Below are 24,492 nucleotides of genomic sequence, written 5' to 3'. Positions count from 1 at the left end.
TTGCCCATATAGCACTGTTCTCTGCAGATGCAAGAGTGATGCCCACTTGTCCACCTGGGTGGCAAACTATTCCCAGTATCTGGCCTGCAGAGGGCTGTGTCGAGAGAGGTATTTGAGGTATTTGATGTTAAACATAACCGCTATGTGAAGACTTCCCGATAAGGAGAGCTCCCTGTGGACCATACGGCCTCTTTGTGGACGTCTCTGATTATAAAACATCCTTCTCCTTCAGCTTCCGTTCACTCTTTGCTTCCTCGTTTATAGCCAGCCATTGGTGTTGATGATGTGCTTCATGTTACAACTGCTAAGTCTTTTCCACATTTGACACTTCCAGATCTTTCAACAATTCATTAGAATGTAGAATACACCTCTGGTCATTGCCCTCTGGACACTATCCAGATGCTAGTTCTGCTAGAGGATGGTCCAGATTTTAGTGTTTCTTAAAATGACCAGAATGTGGTGCAACCAAGGGGCATCTGGTGGCACGCAGCCTAATTAGATCTGAATATTCTGTTTGCATTAATTGAACCTACACTTTATTTATTTTTCTTAGCCATCGTGGGCTTTTGGCCTGTGATGGGCTGATGGGTAATTCCCATATTCCTGCTTTCTCTTGCCTACCTCTTGCTCTGTGTTGGATCTCATGTTGGCTGTACTTGTAGAACTGACTTTTGGAGCCAAACTGTGTTTACACTTATCTCTGTTCATCTTGGGCCTGTTTGGCCCATTGTTCTGCTCTTGGAATCATCTGAGGTTGGGATCAGGCATCTTCTTTGCTGTCATCTAAGTGTCTTCCAGATGGCTCCACAGGACACAGAGAAAGCTCTGTGCTGTATTTTTCTAGACAGATAGATTAGATGCTTCACAACTTCTACCGTGGGTGGTGGGGATCATTTTTGAGTAGGCTCAAAAATTCCAAAAAAAGTTTTCCTCTTTGTTCTACCAAATATTAATAATGAGAGTTAATGTCTTGAATATCTTCCACATGCCAAGTGCTGTGCAAAGAGTTTTATGTGGATTATTTTGTTGAATCTCATTCAATCCATGCCCCTCTTTACATATGAGGAAACTGAGGCTGGGAGAGATTCAGTAACATGCCCACAGGCACAGAGCTGTTACACAGTGGGGTTGTGACAGAAGGACCCTGACAAGGTACTTCATTGCCCACCACTGCTGGGCCCCCTGCTCTCACTTATTAAAACTGAGACTAGCGCACTCAGGTAGGCCCTGTATTAGTTTCCTAGGGTTGCCATAACAAACTGTCACAAATTGGGTGGCTTAAGAAACAGAACTGGATAAAACTAAAAGCTGGTTCTTTGAGAAGATAAACAAAATTGATAATCCATTAGCCAGACTCATCAAGAAAAAAAGGGAGAAGACTCAAATCAATAGAATTAGAAATGAAAAAGAAGTAACAACTGACACTGCAGAAATACAAAGGATCATGAGAGACTGCTATAAGCAACTATATGCCAGTAAAATGGACAACCTGGAAGAAATGGACACATTCTTAGAAAAGCACAACCTTCCAAGACTGAACCAGGAAGAAATAGAATATATAAACAGACCAATCATAAGCACTGAAATTGAGACTGTGATTAAAAATCTTCCAACAAACAAAAGCCCAGGACCAGATGGCTTCATAGGCGAATTCTATCAAACATTTAGAGAAGAGCTAACACCTATCCTTCTCAAACTCTTCCAAAATATAACAGAGGGAGGAACACACCCCAACTCATTCTACGAGGCCACCATCACCCTGACACCAAAACCAGACAAAGATGTCACAAAGAAAGAAAACTACAGGCCAATATCATTGATGAACATAGATGCAAAAATCCTCAACAAAATACTAGCAAACAGAATCCAACAGCACATTAAAAGGATCATACACCATGATCAAGTGGGGTTTATCCCAGGAATGCAGGGATTCTTCAATATACGCAAATCAGTCAATGTGATACACCATATTAACAAATTGAAGGAGAAAAACCATATGATCATCTCAGTAGATTCAGACAAAGCTTTTGACAAAATTCAACACCCATTTAGGATAAAAACTCTCCAGAAAGTAGGCATAGAGGGAACTTACATAATAAAGGCCGTACATGACAAACCCACAGCCAGCATCATTCTCAATGGTGAAAAACTGAAACCATTTCCTCTAAGATCAGGAAGAAGACAAGGTTATCCACTCTCACCACTGTTATTCAACGTAGTTTTGGAAGTTTTAGCCACAGCAATCAGAGAAGAAAAAGAAATAAAAGGAATCCAAATCGGAAAAGAAGAAGTAAAGCTGTCACTGTTTGCAGATGACATGATACTATACATAGAGAATCCTAAAGATGCTACCAGAAAACTACTAGAGCTAATCAATGAATTTGGTAAAGTAGCAGGATATAAAATTAATGCACAGAAATCTCTTGCATTCCTATACACTAATGATGAAAAATCTGAAAGGGAAATTAAGGAAATATTCCCATTTACCACTGCAACAAGAAGAATAAAATACCTAGGAATAAACCTACCTAAGGAGACAAAAGATCTGTATGCAGAAAACTATAAGACACTGATGAAAGAAATGAAAGATGATACAAACAGATGGAGAGATATACCATGTTCTTGGATTGGAAGAATCAACATTGTGAAAATGACTATACTACCCAAAGCAAACTACAGATTCAGTGCAATCCCTATCAAACTACCACTGGCATTTTTCACAGAACTAGAACAAAAAATTTCACAATTTGTATGGAAACACAAAAGACCCCGAATGGCCAAAGCAATCTTGAGAAAGAAAAACGGAGCTGGAGGAATCAGGCTCCCAGACTTCAGACTCTACTACAAAGCTACAGTAAACAAGACAGTATGGTACTGGCACAAAAACAGAAATATAGATCAATGGAACAGGATAGAAAGCCCAGAGATAAACCCATGCACATATGGTCACCTTATCTTTGATAAAGGAGGCAAGTATATACAATGGAGAAAAGACAGCCTCTTCAATAAGTGGTGCTGGGAAAACTGGACAGCTACATGTCAAAGAATGAAATTAGAACACTCCCTAACACCATACACAAAAATAAACTCAAAATGGATTAAAGACCTAAATGTAAGGCCAGACACTATAAAACTCTTAGAGGAAAACATAGGCAGAACACTCTATGACATACATCACAGCAGGATCCTTTTTGATCCACCTCCTAGAGAAATGGAAATAAAAACAAAAATAAACAAATGGGACTTAATGAAACTTAAAAGCTTTTGCACAGCAAAGGAAACCATAAACGACCAAAAGACAACCCTCAGAATGGGAGAAAATATTTGCAAATGAAGCAACTGACAAAGGATTAATCTCCAAAATATACAAGCAGCTCATGCAGATCAATATCAAAAAAAAAAAAAAAAAAAACAACCCAATCCAAAAATGAGCAGAAGACCTAAATAGACATTTCTCCAGAGAAGATATACAGATTGCCAACAAACACATGAAAGGATGCTCAACATCACTAATCATTAGAGAAATGCAAATCAAAACTACAATGAGGTATCACCTCACACCAGTCAGAATGGCCATCAAAAAATCTACAGACAGTAAATGTTGGAGAGGGTGTGGAGAAAAGGGAACCCTCTTGTACTGTTGGTGGGAATGTAAATTGATACAGCCACTATGGAGAACAGTATGGAGGTTCCTTCAAAAACTAAAAATAGAACTACCCTACGACCCAGCAATCTCACTACTGGGCATATGCCCTGAGAAAACCATAATTCAAAAAGAGTCATGTACCACAATGTTCATTGCAGCTTTATTTACAATAGCCAGGACATGGAAGCAACCTAAGTGTCCATTGACAGATGAATGGATAAAGAAGATGTGGCACATGTATACAATGATATATTACTCAGCCATAAAAAGAAAGGAAATTAAGTTATTTGTAGTGAGGTAGATGGACCTAGAGTCTGTCATACAGAGTGAAGTAAGTCAGAAAGAGAAAAACACATACCATATGCTAACACATATATATGGAATCTAAAAGAACAAAAACAAAAACAAAATGGCTCTGAAGAACCTAGGGGCAGGACAGGCGTAAAGATGCAGACGTAGAGAATGGACTTGAGGACACAGGGAGGGGGAAGGGTAAGCTGGGATAAAGTGAAAGAGTGGCATGGACATATATACACTACCAAATGTAAAATAGATTGCTAGCGGGAAGCAGCCGCATAGCACAGGGAGATCAGCTTGGTGCTTTGTGACCACCTAGAGGGGTGGGATAGGGAGGGTGGGAGGGAGGTGCAAGAGGGAGGGGATATGGGGATATATGTATACATATAGCTGATTCACTTTGTTATAAAGCAGAAACTAACACACCATTGCAAAGCAATTATACTCCAATAAAGATGTTAAAAAAAAAAAAAAAACCAGAACTGTATTCTCCCACAGTTCTAGAGGACAGAGTCTGAAACCAAGGTGTGTGCAGGGCTGTGGTCCCTGGGAGGCTCTAGGGGAGAATCCTTTCTTGCTTCTTCTTTCATCTGGAGGCTCCAGGTGTGGCAGCAGTGCTCCAATCTCATCCTCCGTCTTCACATAACTTTCTCCTCTTCTCTCTGTCTCTCTTTTGTGTGTCTGTTACAAGGACACTTTTCAGTGGGTTTAGGACCCATCAGATAATCCAGCATGATTTTATCTCAAGATCTTTTACTGAATTATAGCTGCAAAGATCCTGTTTCCAAATAAGCTCACATTCCCAGGTTTTGGGACATGGACATATCTTTTTAGGGTCCACCCTTCAACCCACTACACATTGTTATTCAACCAGTCACAGCAACCTAGAAATTCTTTTTTTATAAATTATTTTATTTTTATTTATTTAGTTTTTGGCCGAGTGGCTTGAGGGATCTTAGTTCCCTGACCAGGGATTGAACCCGGGCCCTAGGCAGTGAGAGTCCAGAGTCCTAACCACTGGACCGCCAGGGAATTCCCGCAAACCTATAAATTCTTTTAAAAAAACAAAAAACTTGCAGATGTTTTTAGTTGTTAAGTTGTTTCTTCTTTTTCTCCTTATTTTACCTCCTCTAATATCTAACCAAAAGAATTGTCTCCAGGAGAACACTTAAAAACCAATAATTGCCTTTCACATGTGGAAATTTTGTGTTTTCAATTCAAATGCTGTGATGCCAAAATCTTTCACCTAAAAAAATGGAATGGTTAGTCTCCTAGAATTCTGCCTCTGACGTGGAGGAAAACCTTCTCATTTCTCTCCCATTGCCTCCTCACCTGCGATGTTTCTTGGAGTATTTTATGATAGAAAATTGATTTCAAGTATTTTGGAACCCTGAGTAAAGCTGGCCGATAGGTGTGACCCGGTGAAGTTGGGAAGTGAGAACTTCTCTGCGGAATTATTTTTCTGTGGGATCAGAGTGAGAACTGCGGGTGCCTGAGGGACTCTGTGGCTTTGTGTTTGGCAGTTCATCCTTTGTCTCTGCCCTTCAGTCACTCCCTTTTTCAAGTTTGTTTTTCCACATTAGTCTAGAAAATAAGAATCAGACTCCTTTCTTCTTCTTAACTGAAGGGAAACCTTATTTCCTCTCCTGTTCTTCCCTAATCTCTCCCTTTCTCAAACTGCTGGAATGTTCTTTTAATGTCAGGTGGACCTGCCCCGGGTCAGTCCCAAGTTCTTGTTCTCCTAGGCTGGGCTGGTTCACAGCCGCTCCTCTGGGTCCCAAGCTTCGGCAACTCCCCAGCATGCTTTGCAAAAGTAGCAGAACCTTTGGGGGACCTTCAAAAGGCCATTCACCCCAAGGTCCTGATGCAGTTTCAAATAAAAGGTGGGGGAGGGGAAAATATGATTGCATTTGGTTCCGTAAATTATCATCTCTCAGTGTGTTTGGAATAAGATGACCTTCAGTGGTTGTAGCCGAGGCGATGCCTGCATTTTGGTTCCGTAGAAATGATTCACAGACTTTAGCTGACTGTGCATACGTGTCCACCGTAGCATAAGAAGGCATAGAAGTTGCTGCAGTCAGAGAACCTTTCCATCTTTTCCCCTCAAAATGCTAGGACGATAGCCAGAATTAGCATTTGCGAGGAGCAATTGGCAGATGCTTAGAGCACATAGACTCAAGAAGGAATAAATTTGTTTAGCTGGTGTATTCAGGACAGGATAGGCATACTGTGACATCCCAGTCTAGAACCCTCCCAAACCAAAGCCCACGTGATCACCCGATGATTCCCTTTTGCGCACTACAGCCTGTTTGCAGCAACACCTATAACAGGAGAGCTCGGTGTGCCCTTTCGAAACAGGGCGTCTAAGATGCTGTGATCTGATTTGATGCTGCAGCTGCTTTTATGCGTGTGTGACATTAAACATTTTCCATCTCGCGTTGGCAGGCCTGAAAGCGGGAGATGAGATTCTTGAGATCAATAGTCGTGCCGCGGGCACCCTGAATGCCTCTGTGCTCAAAGATTTCCTCGCGCAGCTGTCCCTGGGCCTCCTGGTGAGGACCTACCCCGAGCTGGAGGGAGGAGCAGAGCTGCTGGGGAGCCCGCCTCTCCGGCTGGACGGCCCCGCCGACCTCAGCGAGAACCCTCTCGCCTTTCTCACCAGCAACACAGGTATGGCTGTGCACCGGGCTGGCCCTCGGAGGCTGCCCATGCGGCTTGCGTATTTCTGTGGATTTCCTGCATCTGGCAGGTCATCTAAGATGTGTGAGTAAGATGAGCAGATTACTGAGCTTCCTGTCGAAATTTCAAAGGGGCCAGGAACTTTTGTGCTGGTGGAACTACTGTTTGGCTGCAATGGAAAGCTTTGTCATGCTGCTGTTGCTTGTCATTTGGGAGAAAGATAAACGGGTAGGGGCCACTGTCTCTTGGCTGTGGACAGAGAGTTGGAGACACAGAAGTGCCAGGACTCACTTAAGATGCTGGGGCTCCCTGCCTTCCATGACGCCATCCCCCAAATCACCCAGCCCTGCGTTGCCTTCTGTGGAAGAGGAGGATGTGGGATGAGATGCCCAGAGCGGAAATATGCCCAGAACTGGTGTCTGGTCAACTTTTCTCTTGGGGCCTTGTGACCTAGAGTCTGGACAAGAGCCCATCGGTGGAACCCCCTGCCCTGCCCCGCCCCATCTGCCACTTCTCCTGTTTACACGTTTCTTCCCGCTCCCTCTGGCAACCTTATACTCATTCAGAAAGGAACAGCTGCCCTGGGAAGCCTTCCTGGCACCCCACCAAGCTCCCCAGGACCCTGCAAAGACATCTTTCACATGGGCCCTGCTCCTGTGTTACTCTTCCTACTTGCTTGCGTCTTTCTCCTGAGTTTGTTTCCTGGTACGAGACTTAGGTTTTCTTCACCTTGCTACACAGGCGCCCATTCTTGTTCAGCGGGAGAATCAGGGAGCAAGGCCACAGGGGAACAGATACGGCTATCATTTACCTCACTATGACCTGGTTCTAAAGTTGGGGTTGATTTGATAAGCTAGGGTTTGGGATTTATTTTCTCTTTAAAACTCGGGTTAAAAAAAGTCTTCATTTTCCACTTCTGAGTGTAGGTACTCTGAGTATTCTTGTTTTTCAAAGTCCCTTCTGAAGCTTGGCTTGGTAAGAATAAATCACAAGCGGAAGCCTTGTGACAATTCATCCTTTTATTGGGTGGTCCCCTAGGAGAATTTGACAAGTTGAGGCTCGAGAGAATCAATCACACTTAGTTACTGTTGACTTCTGACTCATTTTGTCATTGCAGTACCCACACGCCAATCACATCTTTAGAAAAGGACCCCAGGGAGCTGTGTACCCTTTAAAAAAATTTTTTTTTAATTTTTTTATTGAAGTATAGTTGAATTACAATGTTGTGTTAATTACTGCTGTACAGCAAAGTGACTCAGTTATACATATATATATATACATTCTTCTTCATATTCTTTCCTCTTATGGTTTATCACAGGATACTGAATATAGAACCTTGTTGTTTATCCATTCTATATATAATAGCTTACATCTGCTAACCCCAAACTCCCACTCCATTCCTCCCCTGCCTCCCTTCCCCTTGGCAACCACCAGTCTGTTCTGTATGTCCCTGATTTTGTTTCTGTTTCACAGATAGGTCCATTTGTGTCATATTTTAGATTCCACATGTAAGTGATATCATATGGTATTTGTCTTTATCTAAACAGGGAGCTGTGTACCCTTAATGATAGGGAATGGATACCATGAAGGTTGTTCTTTTATGTGACCACAAGATGGCAGGCTCAATCCCGTAAAACTCCGTTCACAGTGGTTTCTGTAAAATGACTGAGTAAGGCGTGTTGTGTTAGATTAGGTTATTGAAAGGACTTTCTAAGGTCTGGATGTACATACTACAAACAACAGTGTGTACTCAACCTTTTTTGGATTTTTTTTCCTGTCTGAGCCCTTCCTGTGGGTTATGGATATAAAGTAGGTGTTGGCAAACTAAGACCCACTGGCCAAATCCAGACTATGGCCTGTTTTTGTGAATAAAGTTTTATTAGAACACAGTCACACCCATTCACTGATGTTTTGTCTCTGGCTGCTTTCCCATTGCAATGGCAGAGTTGAGTAGTTATGACTGGGACTCATGGTCTGCAAGGCTGAAAATATTTGCTATCTGGCCTTTTACAGACCCCTGATATAAAGTGTGATTGAAATTGCTCATGATTTGTTCCTTTAAACACAATCATAGTTTTGATAGATTTCTTTCTTTTGAAAAAAGATTTGTGTGTGTGTGCGTGCGTTTGCACGTGCACACAGTTTGCCAAGTTTTAAGGCCTTTTATTAAAAATTTTTTTTAATTTAAAAATGTGTTTGTACATAGGTGTCTGTTTTGGGAATATTTGAGTATATTTTCTATATGTAGCCCTATCCTGTCAGCAGCTGACCTTAACATCCTCCTTCAGACCAGACACCTTTGTAATCTGCATGCTACATCCACTGAACCTACTGTTGTTTAAACCACATTAAAACTTTTATTTTGGAATCATCCGTAGAAGATTTAGTTATTTGTTTCCAGATCATAACTTGGAACTGACATTTCTTAAGTATTTGCTCTGTGCCGGACATTAATCTGGATGTTGAAAGTTATAATGATGACTATGACATGATTCTGTCCTGATACTTAACATTTTAGTGTAGTCCTTTGTTTTTTAATTGCTTCACCTTTTAATATCTTGTAGGGATCAAAAATCCTTCACAACCAAGTGCGCTTGGTCAAGTTAGGTAATCAAGTTGGTTCAAGAATACAGCATGAAAGCAAAGTCACAGTGTGGGTTTTCTGGACAGTTTCTAAGTTGGTTTCAACATTACTAAGTTCCAGAAGAATTCTCAAATGCTCTCGGTAGTGGCATAGAGGCAAGCAGTCACTCAGGCTCCCCACCTGCGTCTCAGCGTGTCTGCCTTCTGGTTGCTGCCATTTCCTAGTCCCTATTTAACAGTGCAAGATAAAAGAGGGGGCAAGTAAACAGGATAAAATAACCTGAAAGACGGTTCCATAATGAGGCAGAGTTTATAAAGCAGTGCGCACAGACAGCTGCAGTGACAATAGAAAACAACTGAGAAAATGTGTACAATGGGCAGGCTAGACTATAGCCTTCATCTAAATATAGCAGTAACTAAAAATAAGAAGCCCTCCTGAGTGACGGAGTTGAGGTTTGATGCAGGGACCATCTTAGGGTGGTCATAGTGGATGTAAGGCAGCCTTGATGGAGGGCCTGGCCGTGTCCACAGGCACCCTGGCTGGTGCCCGTCTGTAGGAGGCTGGGCCTGTGGATTGCCCCATTTTACAAGTCCAAGTATGCAGACTTGGCCTTGATCCTGCCCTGAGAATTCTGATTGAAATATGTGATTAGCTTTCAGGGCTGGATTATTTCTGAAGCCTTTTTTATGGAGAGGTTTGTTTCCTCGAGGTAGAAATATCACTACCTAGTGCCTAAGAGTGGGCTCTGGAACCAGGTTCCTTGGGAATGAGTCCTATTTTTATGTTTATTAGATTCATGACTTTGAACAGATTACACTTGATCTCTCTGTGCCTCGTGTCCTTGTGCATAAAATGGGGATCCTACCACACCACTGTCAAATGAGGTTGTGGTGAGGAATGACTGAGTGATGAAAGTGAAGTGTTTAGAATATGTTCTAAGAGGTACTCAAATGTTATGCATTCAAAGCACAGTCTCTTGTGGGGATGGGGAGGTTCTCTAGCTTGTAACCAGAGGCTGCTCGGTTTTGATCTCCTCACTGTCCTGTCTTCCACTTCAGTCTGCACCGGGTGGATTGTCTGATAACTAAGTTTATGAAGAATACTTAAGGTAGTTTCCTTCCCCAGGTAGAAAGCAGTAGATTCTGCAGTCTAGAAGGCTGAGACCCCTGAGCCCCTTTTCAGAGATCATGATTCCCTTGGTCTGAGGTCTGGGCTGGGTTTGCACGTGTTGGATGATTGCTTAAAAATCCTTAGGTGATTCTAACGTGCAGCTAAGATTGGAGGCTACTCCCTTAGGTCACCGACTATTCTTGATTATTGATCCTCTTTTTTTCATCTGGGTGGAATGGTAAGATGATTGGAATCTTATGGTCCCATGCAGACCATCTACCGGGGTGTTTGTGGATAACATTCTGTGGTCTGCTTCATTGGGATTTTTGTAATGACAACCTGGTAGGTGATCTTCTTTATCCTCCTCTTCCTCAGTATAGGAGGGACACATGGTGACTGGATTGCCTTGTTGGCTTGGAAAACCAGGGACTGGAGAATAGATTCCATCCTAAGTATTCTCTCTAAGACTCAGTTTCCATTCTTGGCCATTGGCCATCCACGTGTCCTTGTTGAAATCTTCCTGGGGCTATTCTTCATCTTTTTTCTTTCTTTTTTTTTTCAACAGTTGTTTAGGTACAGACTGGTAAGAGAAAGGGGGAAGGGGGACCAGGCAAAAAGCTAGTTCCTTCAGTGGCTATTATTTTAGGAAGAGCCTGAAGTGAAGGGGAAGCTGGCATAGGAAGTTGCAAAACTCTGTTTCTGTGAGCTTTCCAAAAAGCCTCTGTAATGTTCCTGTGTGATTTATTTTGAATACTGATCTCATCTGGTGCTACTGACATTTGGGGCCAGATAATTCTTTGTTGTGGGAGGCTGTCCTGTGCCTTCACGTTAGCAGTATTCCTACAAACAACTCTCAGCTAGTCGTTTTTAACCCCCTCCCCCCAAGTTGTGTCAAAAATAATCTTCAGACATTGCTAAATGTCCCCACAGGGACAAAGTCTCCAGTTGAAAGAACTGGCCTGGTTGATTAGAATGTATATACCTACACTCCCCAGTTAGGGAACTATTACAATGAACGTCAATATAGGAAAGCAAATCTAGATCTAAAATTATTTTAAAAATAAGTTTCAGAAAAACAAAAGCCCCCAATTTTATGCAAGTTATAAGAATCATAATTCAAGGGGCATCCATGGTATCTTTCCAAGGCTTCAAAATGTCTGTTTGTCTCTCTCACTTTAAGTTCTGTCCTTAAGGCTCACATTCATTTGACTTTAGCACTGGCCTCTACCTGTTAAAGACAATTAGGGCCAGCCTTGGGTTTGGAGAGTCAGCCCCCTTGATCTTACTCTGTCTGATGCTGAGTGAAAGATCGCAAGCCGCAGTGAGCACAGATAGCCCTCCTGCAGGAAGTAGATTAAGCACCCTTTGCTGTAACAGGAAAGGCTTCTGTGACAGCCAGGAGAGCCAAGGCATCTTGGTCAGAGCGAGGAGGAGTCGTTAAGCACTCAACAGCCTTTGATTTGCCAGGCAGTGCTTGCTTCCCTGCAGTGCCTGTGAAATGCAAGGTTCTATTTGGGGCTGATGTTCCATGCAGATTGTCTGGTGCTCCATTCTGCAAACAGAAGACAACCAGACGGCAGGAGGGGCAGCCGAGAAAGAGGAACTGCACAGAATTACCTTCCTACAAACAGATATGGTCCCATTCTCCAGATTCACTGAAGTCTCACAGATACCAGTAGCACATGGCCTTCTAGTTGTTTGTCGATAAAATTTGGAGCCATGTGCGTTTTGTAAACTGTGTGCGATGCTTATTGTCACACAGCACATGGCCCGCTTCTGTGGGCCCTGCTAGGGAAACCCTAACGCCTAGGCCTGATTTCCAGCTGGATTTGATGAATGACACCCTTTGAGTCCTGTGTGTGGAAAAAAATGTCGTTTCAGAGATAAGAGCCTCCATTTGTATAATTTTAAAGAACGTTAGTGGATTATATATTATTTGAGTTTCACAACAAGCTGATAGGATTGGGAAGGACTATATCTACAGTTTTTTTTGGATTAAAAAAATGTTCTCTGTAGAGAAACAGACACTGGGGTTTTGTGAAATTAGGTTGGAAAGAAGTTATTATTTGTCTCCCAAGTTAAAATTGTAGTTTCTCCTTTTTTTTCTCTTTTTTAATAGTGTATATTTAGCTCTCCCCAGTTTTTTTTTTCCTTTATAATTGTTTTGGTTTTGTTTTCTTAGCTTGGGGGAGGGGCAAGTGTTTATGCTGATCTTATATGTTATGAGTGTCTATGGAATTCTTATTCTTATAGGACAGTAAAATGGCTGAAAAGCAAAATCATTGCTTAATGACTGGATTCCAGCTAAATGTCTTTATTGGCCGTGTCTAAACCTTTTCTTGCTCCCTTCCCCTCATTTTCTTCACTCAATAATTAGTTATGATTGGTTACTCTTTGGAAATGTTTGAATGGGAGAATCTGCTAGTTTAACTTACATTGTTAATGTATCTCATAAGGCAAAGATTTTTTTCCTTCCTCCATTAAATTTAAGACCCTCATGGGCTTAAATGGAGCCTTAGTGAATGCGTCTCATCCAAGTAAATCAAAGATAAATCAGAATGTAAGCTTACATTCATGTGTTTGTACTGCTCCTAACCTCATTGTTGTCTATCCGGCTAACGGTGAGTGGGACGTGCTAGCAGCAAAGGTTTCCTCCGTCACAAAACAATCACATTATGATGTGAAAATAATTTGAAGAAGCAGAGAAATGATCACACCTGTTCACAACAATGAATGTTATTTATGGCAGCTTTTGAGATAGCCTATGGGTCCTGTCCTGCTGGGCCTCAGCCCTGCCCTGTGCCTGCCTCCTCATTCTCTGAGACTGCCCACCCGCTGTTCATCTTTTTTTTTTTTTTTAATTGGGGTAGAATAACATTATATTAGTTTCAGGTGTACAACATCATGATTTGATATTTGTATACATTGCAAAAGGATCACCACAATGCCTAGTTAACACCCATCACCATACATAGTTACAATTTGTTTTTCTTGTGATGAGAACTTTTGAGATCTACTTTCTTAGCAACTCTCAAATATACAGTATAGTATTATTAACTATAGTCGTCATGCTGTACATGACATCCCCATGACTTATGTATTATAGCTGTAAATTTATACCTTTTGACCTATTTCACCCACCTGCCCCCCAGCCCCCTACCTCTGACAGCCCCCAATCTGTTTTCTGTATCTGTGAGGGTTTTTTTGTTTGGTTTTGTTTTAGATTCCACGCATGAGTGAGATCATACAGTATTTGCTTCTCTCTGTCTGACTTATTTCACTTAGCATGATGCCCTCAGGGTCCATCCATGTTTTTGCAAAGAGTAGTTTTCCTTCCTTTTTATGGCTGAATAATTCTCCACTGTATACCCCTGCTCATCCTTTGTCTCTTTAGTTTTGGCCCTGCTTCCTCTCTGTGCTGCCACGTGTTGCTGATGCCTCTTTTATGCCAGATGGTGATGTGCTAAGTGCTGGGCATAGAGTGAAGTGGGACAGGCAGTTCCCTGCTCTGATTACTTCCTCAACCAGCTCTCAGCATTGTCTTCAGCTTTCTGGAGATGTCTGCATGTGTACTGGTAATTGAATGGGGACAGCTACCTCCACGACAAAGGGAATAATCCCTTCAGGGTCTGCTCTTAGAGGAAGGTCTCTTGTGGTAAAGGAAGAGTAGGAAGTCGCAAATCTGTGTGTGTATGGGGTTGCATAGAAACTCGACAATGGTGTTCTATAAGCCTCTTCAGCTGGGAAGTGTTCAGAGAAGGCCTTGAAGTGTGGGAGCAAAAACAGGACTTTTTCCTGGTTTGGATTCCCTGTTCCTGCTATGCCAGTGTCTTCTCTTCAGCATTCTTGATGGGCACCACTGTCAATTCCTGCCCCTCTGGCTCTCTTGGATGACTAAGTTCCCCCTAACCACGTGTTGGCTATCTACTGCTAGGTAACAAACCACCCAAAACAACCATTTAATTTGCTCACTGTGCTCAGCAGTTTGGGCCGGGCTCAGCTGGACGGTTGTTCTGCTCTCCTTGCCTCAGTCACTCTTGTGGCTTTATCATCTGGGCTTGACTGGGGCTGGTTTAAGATGGCCTTACTCACATATTTGGTGATTGTTTGGCTGGACCCCTCCTTCCTTGAGGTCTCTCATCCTCAAGAAGCTAGCTTGGAGGTTTCATTGTATGGTGGGTCCAGGGTTCCTGGGGGACCAGACAAGAACCTGCAAAGCCACTTGAAGCCTTAGCTCAGAATTCATATATCACCACTTACGTCACATTCTGTTGGCCAAAACAAGTCACAAACAAGGCCAACCCAAATTCATGGGGTGGGGACATTGACACAAAGATCCGTGCTTAAAGGGATGGGAGGAATCATCACTGCCATCTTTGCCAATTGTCTACCACAACTGCATTTCCTTTTCTCTTTCTCTCCTATTTTATTAATTTTTATCTTCAGTTAAGGGCAGAAGCATAGCTAACAGTAAAAAACGAATATATACTTTAGAATCAGATAGACCCACAGTTACTGATTCATAGGACTTCTTTTATATTCTAGATATTAATATTTTTTGCCAGTTATATGTGTTGAAGATAACTTTTCTCAGTCTATAATAAATCTTATTGCCTTTATGGTGCCTTTTGACAAAGAAAAGTTTTTAATTTTAGTAAAATCTGATTTTCTATCTTACAGGATTTCTGCTTTTTGTATCTTGTTTCAGAAATCCTTCTCTCTCCCCTGGGCAACAGACATTTTCTTCTGTATTTCCTTCTGAAAGATTTATAGTTTGGACTGTTCACTTTCTGGTTTATACCTCCCTGGTACTGATTCTTGTGAATGATGTGAGTTAGGGTTCAGCTTTTTATTTTCCCATGTGGGTAATCTGCTGTCCTAGCCACATTATCAAATGTTCCATTCTTTTTCCCTGGATCTGCAGTGACACATCTGCTGTACATCACACTTCCATACACGGGTGGGGCTGTTTCTGGGACTCTCTGTTCTGTTAGCCTGTCTTCTTGCTAATTCTGCACTGCCTTATATTATTGTAACTTTAAATACATTTTGATATCTGGTAGGGAAAGTATCCCAGTCTTGTTTTTCTTCTCTAAAACTGTCTTTGGTATTACTAGCCTTTTGCTCTTTCATAACAAATTTAGTTCCAAAAATAATGCTGCCAGTGTGGTCTGTCTGAATTCAGATTCTTTGGCATTTGTTGAGATTTGTATTATGGCCTCATATGTGGGCTGTTTGCATAAACTGCTAATCCTTGTGAATAGGGTTTAAAATTCATGGGTCAAGCATAATAATTCTTGATGTTTACATCTTCTATAGTCTGACTAAATCTATTTTGTCTGGCATTTGGAGAGCGTTCTTTACGTTTGCCTAATATATTTTCCATCCCTATACTTTCAATCTTCTGTGTCTTTTTGTTTAGGTCTATTTCTTGCCTATAAGCATATAGGTGGGGCTTTGTATGACATTATTTTGGGTTTTATCTAAACATGAAGTTTAAATATTGAGTTTAGTCTACATTACATTTATTTAGAAGATCCATGTATTTTGTCTCATTTCTATCATAGTGTTTTGCTGTCTTGATCTTGTTTGTTCTTCCTGCCCTTTCCTGTACTCTCTTTTGGCTGAATTTCTAAACTCCACTTTCCCCTTTCAACTTATACAGTCTAATTTTATTCTTTTAGTGGTTGCCCTTAAAATTTTAACATGATTTCTAACAAAACAAGGACCAAATTCTTTTTACTTCGCACTTGAAGCATAAAAGGACCATGAAATGGTTTAAATACAATCACCCACCATTGCTTTAGTTTCATCTTGTATTTTGTACCTCCAAATGCCTTTTTGGATGTGTGTGGAGTGTTGTTTTATACACTACAACTTGCCTGTGTGAATATCAGCTATTTATCTCTCTGGTAACCTTGTATACTAGATTATACGTGTGTGTGTGTGTGTATATATTTTCCCACCCAAAGTACATCATTTAGAGAATTTTTTCTTCAGCGAGGTTCTGTATTAGTAAACTTTCTCACTCTGTCAAATGATTTTTATTATATTTTTCTTCTTGAATACTATTTTAGCTTGAAATACAATTCTGTGTTGAGAGTTTGAGCATTTGAGAATTTCTGTGCTGTAGTGAGATAATGTCTTCAGATAGGCCATCCTAGCTTCTTTCTTCAACTCTTATTCTTATCCATTGAGTGTTTAATTTCAGTGAGTATAGTTCTCATTTCTAAAAAATTTACTAATTTACCTGGTCTTTTTTGAAAGTCTCTCTTTTCTTGTCCCCCACCCCCTTTTTTTTAAAGCGTACTCGTTTTGACAGTCTCTATCTGATAATTGCGGTATTATTCCTCGGGAGTCTGATTCTGCTGCTTGTTGAGGCTGTTGCTTCTCCCTCGTGGGGACTTGGTTCTCCTGTGTTTATAATAATGGATTATAGGTTCTTGTTTGACCCAGCGTATGTCTGACCATTAATATGATCCCGTCATTAAGGATGAATCCCTCTAGAGCAGACTTGTTTTGGCTTCTGCCAGATGCCCTTGGAATACAAATTTAGAACAACTTCATGACAATTTTTCATCTTGAGGATCACGGACTGAATTCCTGTATTGAAGTCCTAACCCCTGATGTGAGGGGTTATTAGGAGTTGGGGGCCGTAGGGAGGTAATTAAGTTTAGATGAAGTTACGAGCTGGATTAGGGTCCTTGTAAGAAGAGGAAGAGGGGCCAGGGTTCACCCCCTCTCTCCTTGCACACACAGAGAGCGGTCACGTGGGTGCCCAGTGAGGTGGCGGCCGTCTGCAAGCCAGGGAAAGGGCCTCACCAAGGAAAGAGTCTGCTGGCACCTTGATCTTTGACTTCCAGCCTCCAGAACTGAGAGAAATAAATGTCTGTTGTTTAAGCGATCCAGTCTGCGGTCCTAGTTACAGCAGCCCGAGCAGACTAAGACGTCGGAGTCTCCAGAATGTAGGACATAGTGTAAATTTGAATCTCAGACACCCGTGCAGCCAGCCTGTGGTTTTCATCTCCAAGAAGGAACCCTTCTTCCTCCATCCCCACTCATCCCAGAGTATAGGCAGAGTTAAATCAGCTTCCTTTTTCCATCTTTTTTTTTTTTCTCTTTTGCCAGTGAGTACTTTTGAAAAAAAATCTTTTTGAGTCTTTTTGGGGTAAAAGTGTAGCCTTATCAAAGGAACCATATGAATGTGGGAGATTCGATTCTGACTCTCCAGTTTGTACTGACCCAACAGTTGTTTTCTGTCTCACGGCTTCACAGTTGACACCAAAGGCTCCAGGGCTGCGGTTCCCAAGCTGGGATGGTTCTGCTGTTGGGCTCTGTAGGGGTGCGTGTTTGATTGTCACAGTGGCTGGGGAGCGCTCAAGGTACTTAGAACCCAGGAGCCCAGGGGTCTGGTGCCCTTTGTACCTGCCATGTGTACAGTTTTCCTCCTAAACGTTTTCCCTTCCTGACACCAGCAGGTTCCCTCTCTAGGGTTTGGAGTTTGGAGACTGATGGATTACTCAGCACTGCCATGGCTTTGGGACTGGCCCACCCCTCCTGCTTCCTTTGTCTTCTTCATTTTGGGCTCTGGGCATTTCTTGGAGCTCAGCTTTATGTTTAAAAAGGATGTGGGGAGACTTCCCTGGTGGTCCAGTGGTTAAGACTCTCTGCTTCCACTGTAGGGGGCACGGGTTCAATCCCTGGTCAGGGAACTATCCGCATGCTGCACGGCGCGGCCAAAAAAATAATAATAATGAAAAAAATATAAAAAGAATTTTGTTCTATTTTATTGATACTTAGAATTTCTAAGTGTTTTTTTGCTTCCTTTTTAGGATACCTGGCCCACGATATTGTTAACAATGAAAACCCTTTCATTCCTTTTTCCACTATTTTGTGAGCAACCGCTAGACCCCAGGCATTATGATATACAGTGGAGATATGTAGGGTCACAGTATTTGGCTGTTCCATCTGGGGGTCGCCATTATGCAGATTACAGCGTGAAGGTGACCTTGTGTACAGCCTCGCCACCCTGCTTAGCGCTGAGGGAGCATGGCTCCTGCCATCTCAGAGCTTAACGCTGTTCAGATCTTCCCCTTCTTTCTAGCCCCAGCATCTAGGTCATTGCCCCCATTTAAAGTATTCAGTCACTCTTTTTTCCTCTGGTCGTGATGGTGTGACATTGTTGATGTCCACCAAGTTAAGTGAGCAGCTTTCTTTGATGGCTCCCACCATGTTATTGAGTGAGGAAGTAATTAAAAGAAGTGCAAGAAAATCGTAGAGTTCTGGCTCTACGATTTTCTTGCACTTCTTTTCGACTAGGTGCGGGGAGGCGGCGGGGTTCAGACAGAAACTTACAGACCATACAAGGTAGGCATTCGCTTCATTGGTGCTTCATTCCGGAGGAAGGGAAGGGGACCACAGGACGCAGCCTTGGAGCGAGGTTTGCTCAGGGATTGGCTTCTTTCCTTAGTTTCCCAAGCAACCTAGAATTTGATCAGAAAGTCATGCTAAACAGCTTGTGACTGTAACCGTGTCATTGGAATAAGGCAGCCTCTTTGCAGACTGACGCTTTCATCCAAGGAGTCAGAAAGTGGCTCCTTCTCTCTTCTCTTTTCTTCTCTTTCTTCCCTTCTCTTCTTCTCCTCCTTCTTCCCTTCTCTCTCATCGGCTTAGAGTGATGGTGCTGTAGTCCCTGACCCAGTGCCTGGCATATTCTAAGATAATGGTCATCAAACCACTGTCTTATCAGACTAGCTAGAGGTTTGTAAATATACTAGAGACTTGTTATTCCAAGTGTGGTCCATGGACCTCTTGATTGATAACATCTTGGAGCTTGTAAGAAATGCAGAATCGTAGGTCCAACCATATACCTATTGAATCTGAATCTGCATAACATGAACCCCCAGGCAGTTCAGATGCTCTTTAAATTTGAGAATCCCCCCAGAGGAAAGAGATCTTAATGTTCTCTTCCCCAGTGCAGGGGGCTACCATAGCCAACCACTGTAGTAGGGACTTGGTAAAATAGGAAAGAAAGTTGCCTGCACTTTTGCATAGAATATGGTGGGAAGAGTGGGTGTTATAAGATGTTTGAAGTTTGCCAGGTAATCTATATGAAAGTTATTATTTTTTTTAATGTTCTTCTCAGAATGGGTTTTTCAGTTATTTTAGCAATGAAGTAATTGATCCAGCAATTAATTTGATTATAAATCAATCAAATAATTTAATTTTATTTAAATTTGATTTCATAGATAGATGGATAGTAAATTATTGTCTTAGTCAGCTGGGGCTGCTGTGACAGAATACCACAGACTGGGTGGCTTAAACAACAGATAAATTTATTTCTCACAGTTTTGGAGGCTGGGAAGTTCAAGATCAGGGTTCCTGCTGAGGGCTGTCTTCTGGCTTGCAGACAGCTGCATTTTCTCTGTGTCCTTGCATGAGGGGAGGGGAGCTCTGGTGGAGGCCCATCCTCAAGACCTCATCTCAACCTACTTAGCTCCCAAAAGCCTCATCTCCACATACAGTCCCATTAGGGATTAGGGCTTCAGCGTATGAAATTGAGGGGGGACATAAATATTCAGTCCACAGCAATTATTGTATATTATAAAATATGTATTATAAATAATTAAAAATATACTATGTTATAAAATAATAATAATAGTGGTAACAATAAAAACAACAAAAACTAACATTTATTGAACCAAGATCATGGAGCACATACTTGGAGTGTCTGACAATATATGTGCACGTCATGAGCTTGACCCCATACTCCCTTGCACTGGCATGGCTTATAGCAATGACTATATGTGCTGACCCATGTGTTCTTCTGACTTCATCTTGCAGGGCACAGCCTCTGCAGCCAGCAGGGCAGTAGCGTTGAGACTGCTCCGGAGGAGACCGAGGGGCCAGACTTGGAATCCTCAGATGAGACTGATCACAGCAGCAAGGTGAGAGATTTCCATTTGCACATCCCATGTCTTGAACCACCAAAGAATCACAGCTGACACGTCACCTCTGCAGCTGTATGTGGTTAGAAGGCCCCTCCACAGGACCAAAGTGTTTTTACTTCTGAGATGTCACTAGATAGGATATGAAATCCAAATTATAGCCTTGAGGACAAACCCATATGTGAGAATATAGGGCAGAGCTCACTCTTAATGAATTAAAGTCTCATTTCATCCTGTTTCCTTCTTATGCTTCCATATATGTATGATGAAACAGCATCTAAAATGTGTACAATTGGGTCAGTTATACTTTCTTGCTACTCATGGTTTCTATAACAAACTCCCTTTGCATTATCTCTGTTTAGCTCTTGTGAAAGGTGAGCATCTTTTACATTAAAGGGAAAGAAACAATGTTTTTGTTAATCCAAATACAGTGATCGTCACCTGGTTGAGCACTGTGACAAAGCTCTTATCCTGACTCTTTGGGGCAACTGTGAATTTGTTTTCCATAATTCCTCATGCTTTTATTCCACTTCCTAAAGAGTTCTATGTGTCAGTAACCTCTTCTCATCACGGTCTCCAGAGTATAACAATTTGAAAACTCTGTTACCTATATCTGAAAGACCCCCTCCCCAGTAAAAACAGTGAAATGTGATTATGTCCATATTTATTCGTCTTTTGTTTTCAGAATGTTGTTGACATATTTATGTTGGTCCCCCTGTCTGTCTCCTATTCTTTTGCTTGACATTGACCAGCCACTTAACCTGAGCAAATCATGTAACTTTAAATTATACCTTTGTTTTTCTCATCTGCAATATCAGGTGATTCTTGCCTTTGTCCAGTAATTGGATGATTGGCTGGGTCAAAAATATAACTGATATTGATAATGGAACTATACTCTTCAAATCCGAATGATTATTTCAAAAACCTACATTGCTCTGTGTATACTTCTCTGTCTCTTTTTGTCTTTATATATCTTTGTAGGACTTTCTTGAGTGCATATGTTAGACTATCTTCAGCATTGCTTTTATCCATATGTTTCTCTTTTGCCATCATAGGATCATCATTCTCAGTGTCTTAAGTTGAGCACAGTATAAAATTTAATATTTTAAAGTAATTTTAATGTTTATAAATTTAATATCTGCAGACTGAAAGGCTTTATGTTGTTGGTTATTAATTAAAAAGCCAGTAAACGGAAACATGCATGTTTCATTTAAAGGCAAAAAAACAAACAAAAGCTGTTTAAAGTTACTTTTTATTTTTGTGGCCTTTTACCTACTTTTTGGGGGAGGGTGGGGGAGGGTGAGTGGCCCTCAAGAGAAACAGATATTTCCGTGTGAGGTAAGATATTTTGAAGGCTATTTATTAAATTGTTCTATTATTAAACTAAAAATGTTAATTCTCAGTTTCTAATTTGATCTGGGAGTACAGTTATTTTTCCTGTATCTAAGACATTTATTTCTGAATACTTTTTAACTTGGATCATTTTTACCTCACTATAATAGCCCAGTGTTCCCCTCCCTTTGTGGATTTTGAGAGATTGTTGCCATTTTAAATATAGTGAGTCATGAAGTCCCAAACAGGGTCCTCTATAATATTCAGTTCTGGCAGCAGAGAGGAAGGAAGAGGCCCCAGGGTTTTGTTGACTGATCCCAGGTGCCTCTATGATTTCATGGCTCTTTCTCCTGAGAACAAGACTCTGAAACGTGCCTGCAACAGCCAGGGTCAAGTATAGGAGCAGGCGATGCGGTTCCTGGATTTCACTGTAGAAATGCATGGTAGGCTCTCATAAAGGAGAATTTCTTGGAAGTTATTGACAAGTTTGGGTAATGATCTGAGTTATTTTTGAAGATCATAAAGTGGACTCATTGACACCATAGGTTCACAGTCCTTTTTTTATAGATTGGATGTAGGGAGCACTGTGTGATTCTGTACCTGAAAATACTCCTGGTGTCGGTTTGATTCAGATTTTATCTTATTTATTTGAATGATTTCATTATTAGCAATAAATGAGAGCTAATACTTAGTGTCTTGTATATATTGGGTGCTGTTCCATATTAACCTATCTCATTCTCACAATACCACTGAGAGATAGATACTGTTATTCCCCCTATTTTATAGATGACAATATTGGAACAGAGAGGTTAAGCAACTTACTGAAGGTCACACAGCTCTGAGATGACAAAACGAGGCTCTCTGTTGTTAACTGCTTTGCTAAAACGACCTTCTGGCCAGATTGTTAAGGTCTGGTATTAAATACCAGGTTTCAAAAAAGGAAGGAAGTAATTAATTAGTGATAGTATAAGCCAGTTTAGATACACAGTTGAACCTTGAACAACACGCGGTTGAATTGCGAGGGTCCACTTATATGTGGATTTTCTTCCAATAGTAAATAGTACTACCGATCTGCAGTGGGTTGAATCTACGGATACGGAACCGTGGATGCGGACGAACCACGTGGATACGGAAGAACTACGTATATGAGGGTAGGGGGGAGTATAAGTTATACGTGGATTTTTGACTGCAAGGATATTCGGCACCTCTAACCCCCAAGTTGTTTAAGAGGCAACTGTATACTCATTAGCCGCTTAAATATTTTTCTAATGCTTAAGCTTCGTGTCTTTTTTCATGATTTAAAGTAAGAGCCAGTGTATATCTTAAGTTTCTTGATTAAGGATCAATATTTTTTGGTGCAGCTCCTATCTCAGTGTGTCATTTTTCTTGAGGATAAACCAAACATTCATATTTAAGTAAGCTGCCTAAAAGTGGAAGGATGATTTAGCCTTAATTTGAATGCACCAGGCTGGGTGTACAATGTAAAAACTAGATAAACAGATAAACAAACAAATGAATAAATGAAATAAAACAGGAAATCATTTTTTATTCTGGCTGAATACGTGAGGGCTGTCGATTTTGTTTATTTGTTTAATATTTTTGCTGCTCTTCCTAAATGAATCATTTTGTGAAACAGTGGGCGGGATAAAGAGAATGCATGTTGGAGTTTTATGTGTTGTTACAAATTTCTTTTAGATGGCTGTTTTTGCGGCACGTGGTCTTCGGGGTTTGAGCAAGTAGGTAATTGTGAGTTTGTTGCTGAGCCGGTGGTGACACGGGACTGTCACATCCACGGGGTTGGGGCGTGGGACTTTCACACCGCAGGGACAGTCTGGCGGCCTTTCTCTTTGTAAGCCGCCTCCTTCCTCTTATGACTGTGGGTGACAACCTCAAAGGACCTCCTCACCACCCCCCCCCACTTGTTTCCCTGCTTCTAATTGAAAACTCTTGTCTCTGGAAATGAATGCTAATTAGCTCCGGGCAGTCCTATCATGCATTCCAGACCCCCTGGCAGCTGTGATTTTGTTTTCCACTTAGCCAATGTATGAGAATCATTTTCAGAGCATTTCCAATTGGAAAGCCTTCTTTTTTCTTTTCAGTCCAAATTGTTATTGTCTTGGAAATGTTTGGTTTTGTAACAAAGCATTTGGGGGACATTGTGAAAATATGAACTGTTAAAAAAATGTTTTGGTTTTTAGTGTCTGCTCTCAACTCTGTGAGGGGTGTCTTCAAAGTTTGAGCCGGGCGGGTTTAATATTCCTGTGCAGTGCAGGATGCAGGCCAATCAGCTGATCTCAGTCTGCAGGGTAGAGACGCTCACATCCCGGGAGGCGTTTTTTTTTTTTTTTTTTTTTGCATTGTTTTCTTGCCTCTTGGCTCTCCCTTTCTGGAACTTCTGCTGTTTAGCCAGGTGAAATCAAAGCATAAATTCTGGTCTATCGGTTGGCCTTTGACACCCTCCCAGAGGGCACTGACGGGCAGAGGGGGCTGCTGTCGGGTCGCACTCTCTCTGTCCTCGCTCTGTAGAGATGCAGCCGTAGGTCTTCACGGCACAGCCGGCATGGGCTGTGTGGATGGGAGGATGCTCTCTCAGGAGCCAGAAGGCATTCGGTGCTCTCCGAGTATTTTAAGAAACTTCTGTTTCTTTGTGGAACGTGTCAGGAGGTAGAATTATCATGAGAATACATTCCCGATGATGTCTGCTTTGTGGAAAATAAAGCGCAAGCCCAGGATTGAAAACAGTGGCAAGTCCGGTGATTCTGTATATCGGACGCTTCACCTGGTGAGCACTGTTTGAATTCTATCTTGCTAGCCTTTGTTTATGTTACGACTTTCTAGCTGATTTGTTTCCCAGTTCAAATGATGGTGACATGCTTGTCCCATGTCCCCATACTGCA

General features: G+C 41.6%; 1 protein-coding gene across 9 annotated transcripts in view; it reads left to right on the top strand.

Moving 5' to 3' along the window:
• The window catches only part of TIAM1 (TIAM Rac1 associated GEF 1), a 407,741-nt gene that overhangs the window by 344,492 nt on the left and 38,757 nt on the right, over positions 1-24,492 (top strand). For 7 of the 9 annotated variants that reach the window (XM_057545316.1, XM_028166880.2, XM_057545314.1 and 4 more), the window contains 2 exons: positions 6,389-6,613; positions 20,160-20,263. In XM_057545316.1, coding sequence (XP_057401299.1) covers positions 6,389-6,613; positions 20,160-20,263 — 329 coding nt within the window. Of the gene's footprint in view, positions 1-6,388; positions 6,614-20,159; positions 20,264-24,272; positions 24,378-24,492 lie in introns of those variants that run through there. The other 2 variants (XM_057545319.1, XM_028166883.2) reach the window with 2 other exon arrangements.

The sequence above is a fragment of the Balaenoptera acutorostrata genome, chromosome 4, assembly GCF_949987535.1.
Source record: "Balaenoptera acutorostrata chromosome 4, mBalAcu1.1, whole genome shotgun sequence".
Lineage (NCBI taxonomy): Eukaryota > Metazoa > Chordata > Mammalia > Artiodactyla > Balaenopteridae > Balaenoptera > Balaenoptera acutorostrata.
Note: the sequence above shows the minus strand (reverse complement) of the source record. Positions and strands in the feature narration are given on the sequence as shown.